We start from the raw sequence: 14,588 nt of genomic DNA on the forward strand, positions 1-14,588 counted from the left end.
GTGCAATTGCGCATAGAGTGATACAAAGCGGCCGTACGGAGAGGGGGAGGGAAGTAAGTTGCTGCTGCAACTCGACTGCCATTGTGACGTTGCAGCGGAAACGGAAGTGCTCACACACACACACACACACAGGCGCGCGCGCAGGGGAATCCGGCAGCATATGCTCCAGTGGAAACAGAACTAAGAGCCGAACCGAAGTGAAGCACTGGGATATTGTAAAAATTAAATGAGTTGCCTTCCTTTTGTGCATTTGAAATTTGCAACTCAATGAGCAGCCGAGCCGGATTCCCAGAAGCTTTCATCGCAGTCGTCAGCCTCGGATTGCATTTTGTTTTAAAATGTAGTACCTTCCAATGATGTGTGCAAGTAAATATAATCTGGCCTTCCATGTGTAACTTTCAAGATCGATGTTTTCGATGGTTCCAACAAATCTAGACCAAATTATGGGATGTGGAATGCACATACCTTTCTTTTACGGTCAGCAGTCAATTTTAACCACTTCGTTTGGGGAATACATACATTTGTTGCTCACCACAGCTCATTTATATTCGTTCGTGCTAATTGAACACGCGATTGTGTCTTAAATTTTTTTCATAGTTATATTGAGTATACGATAAAAAGTACATTAGTAGTTACGCGATAAATTGAATTGTAGAGTATTCCCAGTGTGCCGTGTCGCACATGGCAAACCCTTCTGTTTGTGTTTGTGTTTGTTGCCCATGGCGCTGGCTTAGTCCTCCTGAGAGATTTGTGTTTCGCTTTTACTTTTTTGCATTTGTTTTATCCCTTAATGCCCTGCCTCGGTCGGCAGCGTAGTTAAGCTCTGCCGGAACACTTACCTAGATAAATCAATAACGTTGCAATATATTTTTGCAAATGGAGCACATGCTTTGTCTCTGCTCAACGGTCGTCCCGTCTTTTTCGCTTCATTTGCTGTTTGGATGCATGCGGCTCAGTCATCCGATGGCTCATTCATTCACTCACCCACTCGCCGAGCGAATGCATTCAAATTCATTTCGATAACTCCGCTGCTCGCTCTTTAAGTCCTTGTGCAGCTTGTCCCGCTTAATCCTTTCTAATTGAAAATCGCTTTGGCTGGCGATGTGTGTGTCGCATGGGATGAAGATGTCTCCGGATGGAAATGCTGTGGAAATTTTGCTGCTCAATTCGGTTGATTCTTTTACCCATAAGCTGGCCTTGACAGCACTCGAAATGCGAATTCGATTTGTAATTTCCTTAATGACAGTCGAACTAAGAGCTGAGTGTATTGAAAATAGCATAGAGAAAGTCAAAACCGTTCTGGTTTTTCAAAATTTAAAGTCATCTTAAAACGGACTCCTCCTACATATGTCGCGGCAAAGTTGTCTTTAGTAATCCCGATACCCCCTCTTCGCCAGACATTTTAGGCAAAACCCTTCCATCGACGCTATTTGCATATTAAAATCAAACCCCGAAAAGTATACAAAAAAACTTTTGTTGCTGTAAAATCCCAAATAAGAAGACTTTACTCGTTGAGTTTTTGTAAGAAACTGATTTTATTTGGAAATATCTTCGGTTTAACTAGGTGACATGAGAATCGCATCTTAAAGTAAATGGCCTACGCAGAGGCCTAAGTAAATAGTCCCCGCCTTATCGAGGTCCCACGCTCGGGCACATCTGCCTATCTTGAGCGGCGAGGACCTTATCTGTGGTCTCCCGCTAAGGGACTATTTTAGGAGGCGGGGAACGATCTCAAGTGACTGACTCATGTAGTGTGCACATGTTTTTGAGCAATGCACCCATGTCGCCTTAGATAACAAAATCCTAAATATAATTTATCGCTCTCGATTCATTTACATAAGATATGAACGGAGCCCAAAATTGTAAGTCTTTAAATATATTCGTGTTCATGTGTGAACATTCTGCCAAAGGGCCAGCAAAGCTGAGATGTACATTAGTATATTAGTTGCATTTATAACAGCAGTGGACTGTATTTATTTGATATATGTTCATTTATTTTGCAACTAAGATTTCAATGGGCCTAGTTTTTCTGGCTTTTAATTTTATTGGATTACAATTATGGTTTATATTATTTTTAATTCAACAATTTGTACTCAATTAACTTATTTTAAACATTTTGCTTTTTCTATGTAGAAGTACATTTTCTATTAAACAACGATATAGTGGACTGTATATTTTTATTTGTTATATTATTTTATTGTTTATTTACTATTGATATTTATAGTACTGGCAACGGACCTGCAAAGGTTATTGCTTGCATTCTTTGTTGCACAGCACATTTCCGTATGAAATATATTATTAATACTATCATTAGTATTAAAGCAATAATTAATCCAGCATGTCCGGAAATATGATGGAAATGTAAATCTTTCAATTTTTGATGGTTCTCTTTCATAAATTTAATTTCATTATTCAATCGTTCAAATTCCTCAGTATGATTTAATATTGATAGTTTCAGCGGATCCCAAATAATCTTCGGCACTTCACTAACTTCTCCTATATAAGGTGTTGATAATAATTCTTCACTTTCGGACTGAATGTTATGGTGGGCAACTAGAATTTTATCGTCGGTTCTTGCCGTACAATATGGCGCAATGCTTAAAACTCCTTGCTGAGGCAAATCAAACAATTCAATTTGAGAGCCAGTACATTGCAGACGGACTTTTGAATTCGCAGGAACCTTAAACAACCAACTACTTTTCTTTTCTAACTCTACCCAGTAACTTTTAGAGTCGACTACTGTTTTATAGATGCAGTTCGCCGCTTTATCTGGCTTTAGAGGCTGAATCTCACATGCATTATCATTCGCTGAATTCCAGGGCCAACTTCCTTTGCATATTCTCTTATTTACTTGCCATTTCTGACATTGATTTAATGTGGCTTCCGTCATTATGTGATAGGAATCTATCTCAAAATTATAAATTAAATATTCGGACGTTGTATGCACCATTATTATCCGATCTTCATTTCGAATTGGCACCGGAATAAGCCTGAACAATTTGGATGGATGCCTGCTAAACAGAGGCACTTTTGCACTAATGATCAATTTATCGTCGATGAATAAACCCCTGGCTGTTAATATTTTAAAATATGGATCCATTTTATAATAGATAACCAAATTCCAAGAAGTACTCACAATCTCAACATCTCCTAGCGGGTCTAGATATATTGCTGAGGTTTTATTTATTTTGTCTATAGAATATCTTGGTGCTATATCTTTAGGTAATGCGCTAGAAACTTGACAACTTAACACAAACAACAACATTGCCATAATGATTCCGATCTTGGACATTCCCGATGTCGCTCTAGTTCGTCTTTTTGGCTCTTGGTCAGCCTCATTTTTGTCAACAGACTTTATTCCTTCCAAGGGACAAATTTTAGTAATGGGTCTAGTGATATATCCTTCCTGCATCTTTACTTTAGCCACTCGGACCTTATCATCATTCCCCTTATGCACCTTTTCCACCTTTCCTAAAGGCCATCTTGCAGGATGACAATTCTCATCCTTTAATAAAACTATTTGCCCTTCTTCTATATTAGGAATTTCCTTTTTCCATTTATTCCTTTGCTGGAGCGTATGCAAATATTCACTTTTCCACTTAACCCAGAAATCTTTCTTCATTTTTTGGATAAGTCTCCACCTATCCAAATTTCCGATTTTTTCATCTTCCATTGGTTCGACTATTTCTAAAGGTGGACTTCCAATTAAAAAATGACCTGGTGTTAAAACTTCTTGTTGGTCCTTCTCACTAACTATAGTGTATAATGGCCTTGAATTTAAGCATGCTTCTATTTGACATAAAAGAGTTGACATTTCTTCGTAAGTCAAAATAGTGTCGCCGATTATACGCTTTAAATGGTATTTCATTGACTTAACTCCAGCTTCCCAAATACCTCCGAAGTGAGGTCCTGCCGGGGGAATAAAATGCCAATCAATCCTGTCCTTTTCAAGCTGCGCTGCAATCGTTATATTTTCTTGTATTGCATTAAATAACTCTTGATCTAATTTTCTTGCAGCTCCTACAAAATTTGTTCCGTTGTCTGAATAGATATTGGAACATTTTCCCCGTCTAGCAATAAATCTTCTGAGTGCTGCTAAAAATGCGTCTGAAGTTAGATCGCTTACCATTTCTAAGTGTATGGCTTTGGTGGCCATGCAAACGAATACAGCAACGTATCCTTTAAATGTTTTTTGGCCACGATTTTTTGAACATTTAACATAATAAGGACCTGCGTAATCTATTCCAGTATTAAGAAACGGGAATGTCATCGTCACTCTATATTTTGGCAAGTTACCCATTATTTGCTGAGCTGTATTTTGTTTATACCTTGCACACGTTACACATTCTCTTAAATACTTTTTCAACGAATTTTTCAACCCGAAAATCCAATACTTTCTTTGGATATAGTTTCGCATTAGGTTTATCCCTCCATGCAATGTTTCCTTATGAGCATTTTTTATTAATAAGCTTGTTAGGTGGCATTTTTCTAAAATGATTGGATGTTTAACATTAAATTCTGCATTGGAATTTTGCAATCTTCCTCCAACTCTTAGAACCCCATCCTTGTCCAAAAATGGATTCAATGACAATATTTTATTATTTGTCTTGATTTCCTTTTTGATTTTAAGGCACTTTATCTCTTGCCTAAACTGGTATTCTTGTTGTTTCTTAATAACAACTGTTTCCGCTATTCTTATCTCCTTTACTGAAATAATTGATGAATAGGCTTTATTTCTTGTTTTCATCTGCACGAATCTATTTATGTATGCTATTATACGTATAAGTTTTTCTATACTGGAATACCTTTCTATTAATTCGTAAATAGGATCATCTATTTTGTCATTTAATACCGTATTTATTAAGACAGGTTCTTCTACAGACTGCTGCCGAGGCCAAAGTTCTTTTGGGTCTGCTAGCCATTTCGGACCTTTCCACCAAAAATCACAGTTGATCAACTGGTTAGAATCCACTCCCCTGGATGCTAAATCTGCTGGATTATCCTCTGACTTAACATGATTCCATTCAGTATTTTTTAATTTCCGAATGTCATCCGTTCTTCTTTTTATAAATTTGATCTTACTTTGACCACTGTTAATCCATGCTAAGGTAATCGTGGAATCACTCCAAGCATAGATCTCCATTATATTGTCAATTGATCCTTTTAGTCTTTGGATTAATTCACTAAGCAGGTGAGCTGCACACAGCTCGAGTTTGGGAATTGTCTTCCTATTTTTTATAGGGTTGACTCTACTTTTGCTAGCTATTATATTAACATGAGGTCCTACTTTAGCATAGACTACTGCAGCATATGCTTTTTCGGAGGCGTCCGCAAATCCGTGAATCTGAATGACTGAAGAACTGTTTGAATTAATCCATCTTGGGATTCGAATATTCTCTAACAATAATAAATTTTCTTTATATTTTTCCCAATAATTTTTATCTTCTATGGATAATTCCTGATCCCATTCACTTTTATTTATCCAAAGTTTTTGAATAAAAAGTTTTCCTGAAACCGTGACTGGTGCCAACCATCCTAACGGATCAAATATTTTTGCTAGCGTTGATAACACAACGCGCTTATTTATATTTTTTGATTCATCATTACAATTTACGCTGAACTTAAATAAATCATTTTGAGGTTCCCATTTTAGTCCTAAAGTTTTAACACATTCATTTTCGATAATATTGAGAACCTTATTGTCCCCTGTGTCCTCCACAGTGGTTAATATTTTGGAATTGTTGGAAATCCATTTCCTTAAGTTGAATCCAACTTTCTGCAATTCATGGAGAATTAATGTTATTAATTTATTAGCTTCTTCTACCGAATCAGCTCCAGTCATTAGGTCATCCATATAGAAATCATTCCTAATTATTGCACTAATAACTTGGTTTTTACATTTATCTGCAATATCTACCAGAACCCTGGTAGCCAAATATGGTGCAGATGCAGTTCCGTAAGTGACTGTGGTTAATTTATATGTTTTAATTTTTTCTTTTGGAGAATTTCTCCATAAAATATATTGATATTTTTGATCATTATTATCTATTTTAATTTGTCGGTACATCTTTTCAATGTCTGCCGAAACAACAAATTCCCATTTTCTCCATTTAATAATAATGTCAAAAATATCTTTTTGAACTCGTGGCCCAACCCACATTATGTCGTTCAAACTTTTGTTATTCGTAGTTTTTGCTGAAGCATCAAAAACTACTCTCAATTTGGTCGTAAGGCTTGAATCTCTAATCACTGCCTGGTGCGGTAAAAAATATTTGCCTTCATCACTCACTTCAATCATGTGTCCTAAATCCATGTATTCATTCATGAATTTAGTGTAGTCAACCTTAAGTTTTTCATTTCTTTTTAGTTTTTTCTCCAGATTCATGTAACGAGCTATCGCTTGTTTCTTTGAATCTCCTAAGGTGACATCCTCCTTGAATGGAATTGACACAATGTATCGCCCATCTGAATCTTTTTTTGTCGTTTTGATAAATTTATTTTCACAGATTTCAGACTCGATATCATCTTTTTCTTCTTCTTCCACTTCCCAGTAGCGATCTAACTCTTTTATTTCTATTGTTGTGGCTACAATGGTTTCTTTTCCTTTGGATTTTTTACATCCAGAAACTATCCACCCGAAATCAGTTTTTTGCCCAAGGAGACCGTCTATTTTTATAACTCCATTTTGCAGAATGTGAGTATATACGTCTGCTCCAATGATTAGATCAATGCGACCCGGTTTATTAAAATCGGGGTCGGCTAATTTAAAGTTCTTCCATTTTTTCTGATCAACATTAATCGTGTTGACTGGAAGTGCCTTCATAAGTTTTGGGAGAATAATTGCTTCAATTTCTAAATTTTTCGGAGAATTTCTTATCGAAATAACCGCTTTGTGCTTGGAGATGCACGTTCCTGTGGAAGATACTCCACTTATTTCAGTATGAGACCGAAATTTTTTCAATTTTAGAATCTGTGCAGACTCTTCTGAAATAATTGTGCTTTGAGAGCCACTATCAATCAATGCTCTTAATTGTTCAAAGCCTCCATACCTCGACTTTACTTGAATCAAGGCCGTGGCCAACAAGGCTTGACCTGTTGTTCTACACGTATTCACTTTTTCTGGATTATGACCTGCAAAGTGAAGTAACGTGTGGTGAGGTTTACGACAAGTCGAACAAAGCTGCTCGCTTATACATTTTTTACCAAACGGATGCCTCAGACATCTTAGGCAAATCCCATTTTTTCTTACCCAGTCAGACCGTTCTGCTGGATTCATTATTTTAAATTTATGGCATTGAATTAAATAATGCCCTGGTAGTTTGCAATATGCACAATTGTCACTATAATTTTTATTCTTGTTATTATTAATCATTTTCTTTACAGGTTTTACTTCCTGTGAGAATGATGATATAGAATTGAGCCTTTGCTCTAAAAAGTCCATGACATCAGAAAGTGCCTGTATTTCTTTTGTCTTTTTAACATGGCTTTCATATAAATTGAGTGATTCTTTATTGAATTTCCGAAGAATTATGTGAGCGAAAATTGCATCCACATCTTCTGGTAATTGTGCCTTTAATTTTATAATATAAATTGACTCGTTAATCGTGTCAATAAATGTCTTTATTTGCTTATTGGATTCTAAATTTAAATTTGGCATATCCATAAGCCTATTCATATGATCTGAGAATATGTTTCTTTTATTCTCATATCGCTTGGTCAAAAACTCCCAAGTGGCTTCATAATTTTCTCCAGAGCCGAGCAGTAAATGAGTAACCACATTTCTGGCTTCTCCTTTTAATGCTGACTTTAGATAATTAAATTTGAGAGAAGGACTGAGATCCTCTCTCACATGTATGAGCTCTGTAAAGAGTTCATTAAAAAGATCCCATTCTTTGGAATCACCAAAGAAAGTGGGAATCTGTATTTTAGGCAGGGTTGGTAACTCCTCCGCCTTAACAACCGTCGACATTTCAGCTTTATTTATTGTGCCACTGAGTCGACTATTAATGGCTGTAAAAATATTTTGTTTGTCAAATTCAAGTTCGCTAATTTCTTCTTCGAATAGCGAGCTCTCAAAATGACTATTCACCTGTTCAATCAGGTTATCTATTTTATGCCATAAAAATTCAATTTTATTTTTCCTTATTTTAAGGAAATCTGGACTACTGTCTATTAGTTTAGACGTATCTTCTAGATATACTCGAAATTGGCCAACATTATTTCGAAATGCCTGCTCTACTTTTAAAGCGTTGTTTTGTGCTATACCCTCTTTTTCAGGGTGACCACACATTTCAAGGTTTAATGTAGGGGGAGGGTTTGATTTAGGGACAGTGTTTGATTTAGGGAAAGTGTTTTCTACCGACTCGCCCTTAATTTTTTCATTTTTATTTTTAATTTTTTCTAACACCATCATTATTAAATCATACTGCTTCGCGTTAAAATATTCATGATCGACCACGCCGATCTTTAACAAATTGCTATGATTAGCAATGAAACATTTTTGAAGCTCATTTAATTTTAGAATTTCTACATCTGTTAATGTTGGTTTTACTTCCAACTTTCTAATTTCCAAAATAATTTCGGACTGCTTCTTAAGGAATTGAATAGTCTTTTCTGACATCATTTTGAAAATTTTTTGTAATTTCTTAATATATATAGTACGTGTATATGTATTTTATATGTATTTATATATATATGTGTGTTTGGATAAACAGAAAATTCTTGTTTTGACTTAGCTGATGTCGTTGTTGTTGCTGCTGCTGTTGCTGCTGTTGTTGCTGCTGTTGCTACTGCTGTTGCTGCTTCTGCTGCTGCTGTTGTTGCTGCTTCTGCTGCTGGTAGAGGCTCCTTTGATGTTTAAAGATGATTTTTTTTTTTTTTTATTTGGCACGTTTTATTATTTTTGTAGTCCAGTCAGATTTTTTGTTTTTTAGCCATTTATTTCGGCATTTATGCTCTTTTGGCATATACACTGCACTCTATTTATGAGCTGATTTAATGCTATTAGAGCATTTATAAGGCACTGTTTTCAGGCACTTTTTATTTAATTTATGCTCTTATGGCATATACACTGCACTCTATTTATGAGCTGATTTAATGCTATTAGAGCATTTATAAGGCACTTTTGTTATGCACTTTTTAATTTCACAATTGCTGATGTATGGCCTCAAGCACGCCTTACCACAATTTATAATGGTACACAAAGCAACCTTTAGCTATAGACTATAAGGTGCTTGTTTTTTTTTTTTTTTTTTAAACATAAAAGATTCTTTTGTATCTTTTTGCTTTTTATATTTATACTCTGTTCCTTACCTTTGGTAGGGGGAAACAAGAGTCACTTATTTTTGCTACCTTTAGCTGTAAGATGCTTAAAGGAGCTGGCCTTTCTCTGAGTTCCTTACCTTTGGTAGGGGGAAACTGCAGAGTCGATTAAAGGCTCGATTGACCAAATGTAAAATCCCAAATAAGAAGACTTTACTCGTTGAGTTTTTGTAAGAAACTGATTTTATTTGGAAATATCTTCGGTTTAACTAGGTGACATGAGAATCGCATCTTAAAGTAAATGGCCTACGCAGAGGCCTAAGTAAATAGTCCCCGCCTTATCGAGGTCCCACGCTCGGGCACATCTGCCTATCTTGAGCGGCGAGGACCTTATCTGTGGTCTCCCGCTAAGGGACTATTTTAGGAGGCGGGGAACGATCTCAAGTGACTGACTCATGTAGTGTGCACATGTTTTTGAGCAATGCACCCATGTCGCCTTAGATAACAAAATCCTAAATATAATTTATCGCTCTCGATTCATTTACATAAGATATGAACGGAGCCCAAAATTGTAAGTCTTTAAATATATTCGTGTTCATGTGTGAACAGTTGCCAAAGAAAATAAAAGGCGGTAGAGAAACCGAAAACACAAGCGAAAAATCAATGCCAAGAGCTGTTCAAATTAGCATATCCCCCCGAGTTGTTAAATGTTTTTTTTTTTTCGACTTTTTCTAAATTTATACAAATTTGTCCGTTTTTGTTTTTAAATATCCAGCGAGCAGGGTTGAGCAATCGCTCCAGGCGGAAATGCATCTGGACGATATGGAAAAGGATATAGAAAAAACAAAGTCAACAGACCGTTGGGTAAACTTTTCTGGCCATTGGTCTAGTCGGTATTGTTGTCGCTCATCGTTATTGACGACTGTCTGGGTTTTCGATGGATATATGTTTGGTCTGCGTCGGGGCAAAAGTCAACATCGAGTCCGCGGAGGAGCAAACAATCGCCGACGCACGCTCCAACGCCTTTAAGTAAACCTACAGCTCAGCGTAATGCCCCTTTCACACTTCCGCTTCCCGCGGATTTCCCACCCCACTTGTCATTGCTCGTCGGGGCGCTGATATGACGTGAAGCACTTGGCCATTTTTCATCATAATAATCGCTCTTCGTCGCCGCGTCTCCCAAATGCCACATTTCCCCTAATTGCTCACAGGACCCATTAGTGGAGGCAGTTTATCAAGGCGGACAGCATCCACGCCTCGTTCGCAGTAGGTGGACTTGCTTTTTTCGAACCTCTTAAAAGTCCTCCGCACTCCAAAAAAGCAAAACAAACATGGGGTCAAAGATACAGTTCTCAATACCCTTCAGGGAAAGCAATTAGTCTTGATCTGAGCCTATTTTTCACACAATTAGAAGAAAAGTACTCATATTTATAAACTTACTATTTAACTTTCAGCTCCTGTGGTCGGCAATTTCACGGACGAACTAGCGAATGGCGAGAAACAGCCGGCCACTTCAGAGTATCCGTTGCAGCGAGATGAAGTCGGACGAGCGATTAGCAGCGGAGGTGAACGAAGCCAGCACACGACTCAAGGTGGGTAGAGTATATTGAATTAAAAAGTACCCCCGATTTTTTTCAATATAGATGAGACTTGGCTAACTTTGCCCAGGACTTCTTTAATGTCCCTTTTATCCATGATGAATAGCTGTGAATTATATCTTAATTATATCTTATTAGTTTTCTATCAATCCTGTTTTCTATAAGTTAATGCAAAATCCTTTAAATCCTTCACTAGTTATATCTCCGAAGCCCATTGACCACCAGGAACCGGAGACGAGCTTCGTCGGCGTCATAATCACAGTGCTGGGAACAATTATAATGCTGCTGGTTGCATTTATACTGCTGATAGTGGCTCGAAACAAGCACGCCAGGGGCAGGGAGAACGGATTGGATGCCTTCCAGCACAACTTCAGCCCGGACACACTTAACGGCAACGGTGTCCTGAAGGTAAGCGCCTAAGCGCAATCCTCAAGTTGCCATTAATGCATTCCGCCAAGCTCGCCGGGTTATGTAACATGCAAAGTGCATAACAACCCTGGTTCCCGCCGGCATCCTACGGCGGAGCTTGGTCAGTAGTATCCTTGGACCATTCCGGGATGCATGTCACCAGCTCCGGGGGCCAACAGGACAGCACAGAACCCAAAAAATAGATCGGACCGAGCACAAACACCGGCCATATTCCAGAAATCATGATTAAAAACTGTAGTAACCGGACAGCGGAATGCAAAAAGAGCCCCGGGCAACACATGCGTTTTTTTCACCATCTACTATCCATTTTTTTTCGCCCCCCAGGTGGTCACAACAATGGATGACAATGAGTCGTCCATTGACAAGAACAGTCTGTACCATGAGCCCTTCAACGCGAACATGTACACCAGTGCGGCGAGTGCTTGCCCCATGAATGACCTGCAGCGTCAGCATGTATCACCCGACTATACAGGTGAGTCGGTCAACGTACACTGCGAGAAAAGTTCGGTACTTGGGGGAGAGAGCTTGGTGGGGCTTATTTTAAAAGAGCTTCCAAATTGATGCATCAAATATTTTTAAACAATGCAGTTTGTTCCTTGCTCTAACACTTTTAACTTCATTCTGTGCACCCAGCTGAACCTCATATTTATAGTTAAATTAAAAGTTATTATTATTATTTAATTTTACTCATTACTGTTTGAGACTCCATCACCAACTGTTTGGGCAAATGCGATTTTTTGGCACGATATAACGAAGTGCGTTAACCCATTAAAACCTGTGTGCTGAGTGTTAGGAGATCCTGATGGCAGATGCACCTATGACAATGATGTGTGGGCACTTGCCCCCAGCCATGGAACTACTGGGCTCCCAGCACTTGACGGCACGGCTCTCCTACTCCCGATCCCAATCCCAATCCAAACCCACTCCTCTCCGCAGTACGACTGCTATGCCGGGCTGTTGGTGTCGCTCTTGATGAGTTTGATGTTTTGCGTCCTGGCTGTGACAGGACATGCAGATGTTCCTGCGGCACGATAGCAAATGGCAAACTGGCGCGGGGAGCAGCGGGGGGGCAGGACCGAGAACGCAATGCTTAATTTAGCGGACAACATGGATCCGAAAGTTTGGTGGTGCGGCGTTCACAGCGATGTATATGCTGCTCCGGCAAAGAAACTGGACGGGGCTAAAAAACTGGTCGGAAGAGAGAGCGATGTTGGCACCGCAGGACATAATTTTGAATTGCTGAGCCAGGCGGTTTTTTCGGAATATTTTGCAGGGTATGCAGGCTGAATAGGAGGTATTTGAAACAAAAAGAAAAATGTATAAAACACTAAACAAAATGTAAGCGTATTTTCTAATGCTTCAACATTTAAATATTTACTCAAAATATAATAAATTGGATCATGAAATGATTAACAATATTACCATATTACCTCGGTTGAAATATAATGTCGAAGGATTCTCCAGCTTGTGCTACCGCTCATCCCGGCAAAGTCACTGAATTCCCTACCAAGGGTATTACCAGTTCATCCGGCTAGTACGAGCATGTTTTGTGTGCCCCTTTTTTGTGTGCGACATGTGCACGGTTTTAATTGCCACACGGACATAAAACTGCAGTTAGAAGTTACGACCTGTGCTCCGTAAATTGTAATGAATTCTTATGCTCCTCTGTTGGCCCGCAGGTTACACATTTTTTTTGTGGTATCCAGCTTGGGGTGGTCCTTGTGTAAGATGCGCTTATCTGCCTCACATAAAATCGACAACAGCCATGCAGTGCGGATTGTTCGAGGACATTCTCGTTGAGATTACCCACCAGGCGACCTGCTCATCCTGCTCATCCAACTCCCACTCCCACTCATCATAAACGTTTGCAGCACGCCTTTCATGCGCTCCAGTCATTTGCCAAAAAGTTTCCTGACGTTGCCTTTGGGTGCATTTTATAACTGGGCAGCAAATATTTGTCATGGCTCCGCTCCACTCCGCCCTGCAATTCCTCAGTCTGGCTCTGCCTGGTGGTATATTAATTTAATTTAGCTGAAATAAATTAAAAAAAAAAGGAGAAAGGACTGAGTTGCTGGCTCGACTCGGCACAGTCTCGCGCGATTCCAAATTGAGTGCTTCAAACTTCGGGCCGGCTGCAAAAGTTCTTGAACCGGGAACAGCTCAACTCGACTCGACTCGAGTCACTCAAATTAAACTATATTTTTGAAGTCAACTGGCAATTTGCACACGACCACAAGGACGGGGAAGCAGAGACTTGTAAAAAAAAAAGGATTCCACGAACTTAATAACTTTGCATGCAAATAAGTATTGCAATAACACTGAGCAGAAAACGAGAAACGAAAGTCATTTGAAAGCAGGTCGTCCATATTCAACCAGTCAGTCTGACACGCAGTCCCAAATTTACCTTCCTTCTGCCATGAATTTCGTGAATCCTTGTTTATGTTGGTTTCATGAACAGAAAATAGTAGTGAAAAAGTAAAAGCAACTTAAAAGCATAACAACTCGTTTGGAGCTCAGCAATTTCGTTTGATCTTCGAAAGTTATCATATACAGTTGAAATCAGGATCGACTTCGTCGTAAAGTTCATAAATTTTATAATTACATGTTATGTTTTATAAAATCCTGGAATACCATTTGTACAAACACATTTCGAAAGTGAAAACCATGTTTATTTTAGAAAATTCGATCCTAGTAGAGTATTTTGAATTTCAACGAGTAAGAACTAACAACTTTAGTGCAACTTCAAAACTGGAGGGTCCTGATTGCTCGGCTACATAGACACTCATATACGTGCACACAATTGTAGCTGGCACTCACACACGTGCAGACATTCAGAGGACCTGCATGCGAAATTCGCTCGTTCGTCGAAAAGTTTTGTCATTAACGTTCGTTGAGTGCCTGCGACTGTCCTTGTGGCTCGACTGTGGCCCAATCTGTCTCCCGTCTTCTGGCTGTTATGTTATTATGTCCTTCTAGTATTTCTGTTCCACAACGAATGCGAAAGGACTCTAAGGCGAACAAATTGACAGGCAGTCAGCACTTTCACCACAAACGTAATAATATTATTCTAAGAACTAAAAAAAAAAGATTTGTGCTTAAAACTCCTTTTAAGGAAAAGGAATTAAGTTTCTTAAAAATCTTTAAACGGAAAATATAAATTCCTTTTCAATACTTTCGTTACAAAATGTACTATTATTGAGTACTCATTTTCCAACTTAAATTTTATAAAAGATTTTAGCCCAAGAAGCGCGCTTTTATTCCACCGTAAAATCATGGGCGTCAAGTTGCAATTAATTTCAT

General features: G+C 38.5%; 1 protein-coding gene across 1 annotated transcript in view; it reads left to right on the top strand.

Moving 5' to 3' along the window:
- LOC6731190 (discoidin domain-containing receptor 2) overlaps nt 1-14,588 on the top strand; it is a 78,737-nt gene that overhangs the window by 41,281 nt on the left and 22,868 nt on the right. The window contains exons 9-11 of the mRNA XM_016179647.3: nt 10,716-10,853; nt 11,056-11,267; nt 11,613-11,760. Coding sequence (XP_016023734.1) covers nt 10,716-10,853; nt 11,056-11,267; nt 11,613-11,760 — 498 coding nt within the window. The remainder of the gene's footprint in view (nt 1-10,715; nt 10,854-11,055; nt 11,268-11,612; nt 11,761-14,588) is intronic.

Source organism: Drosophila simulans, chromosome 2L, assembly GCF_016746395.2.
Source record: "Drosophila simulans strain w501 chromosome 2L, Prin_Dsim_3.1, whole genome shotgun sequence".
Classification (NCBI taxonomy): domain Eukaryota; kingdom Metazoa; phylum Arthropoda; class Insecta; order Diptera; family Drosophilidae; genus Drosophila; species Drosophila simulans.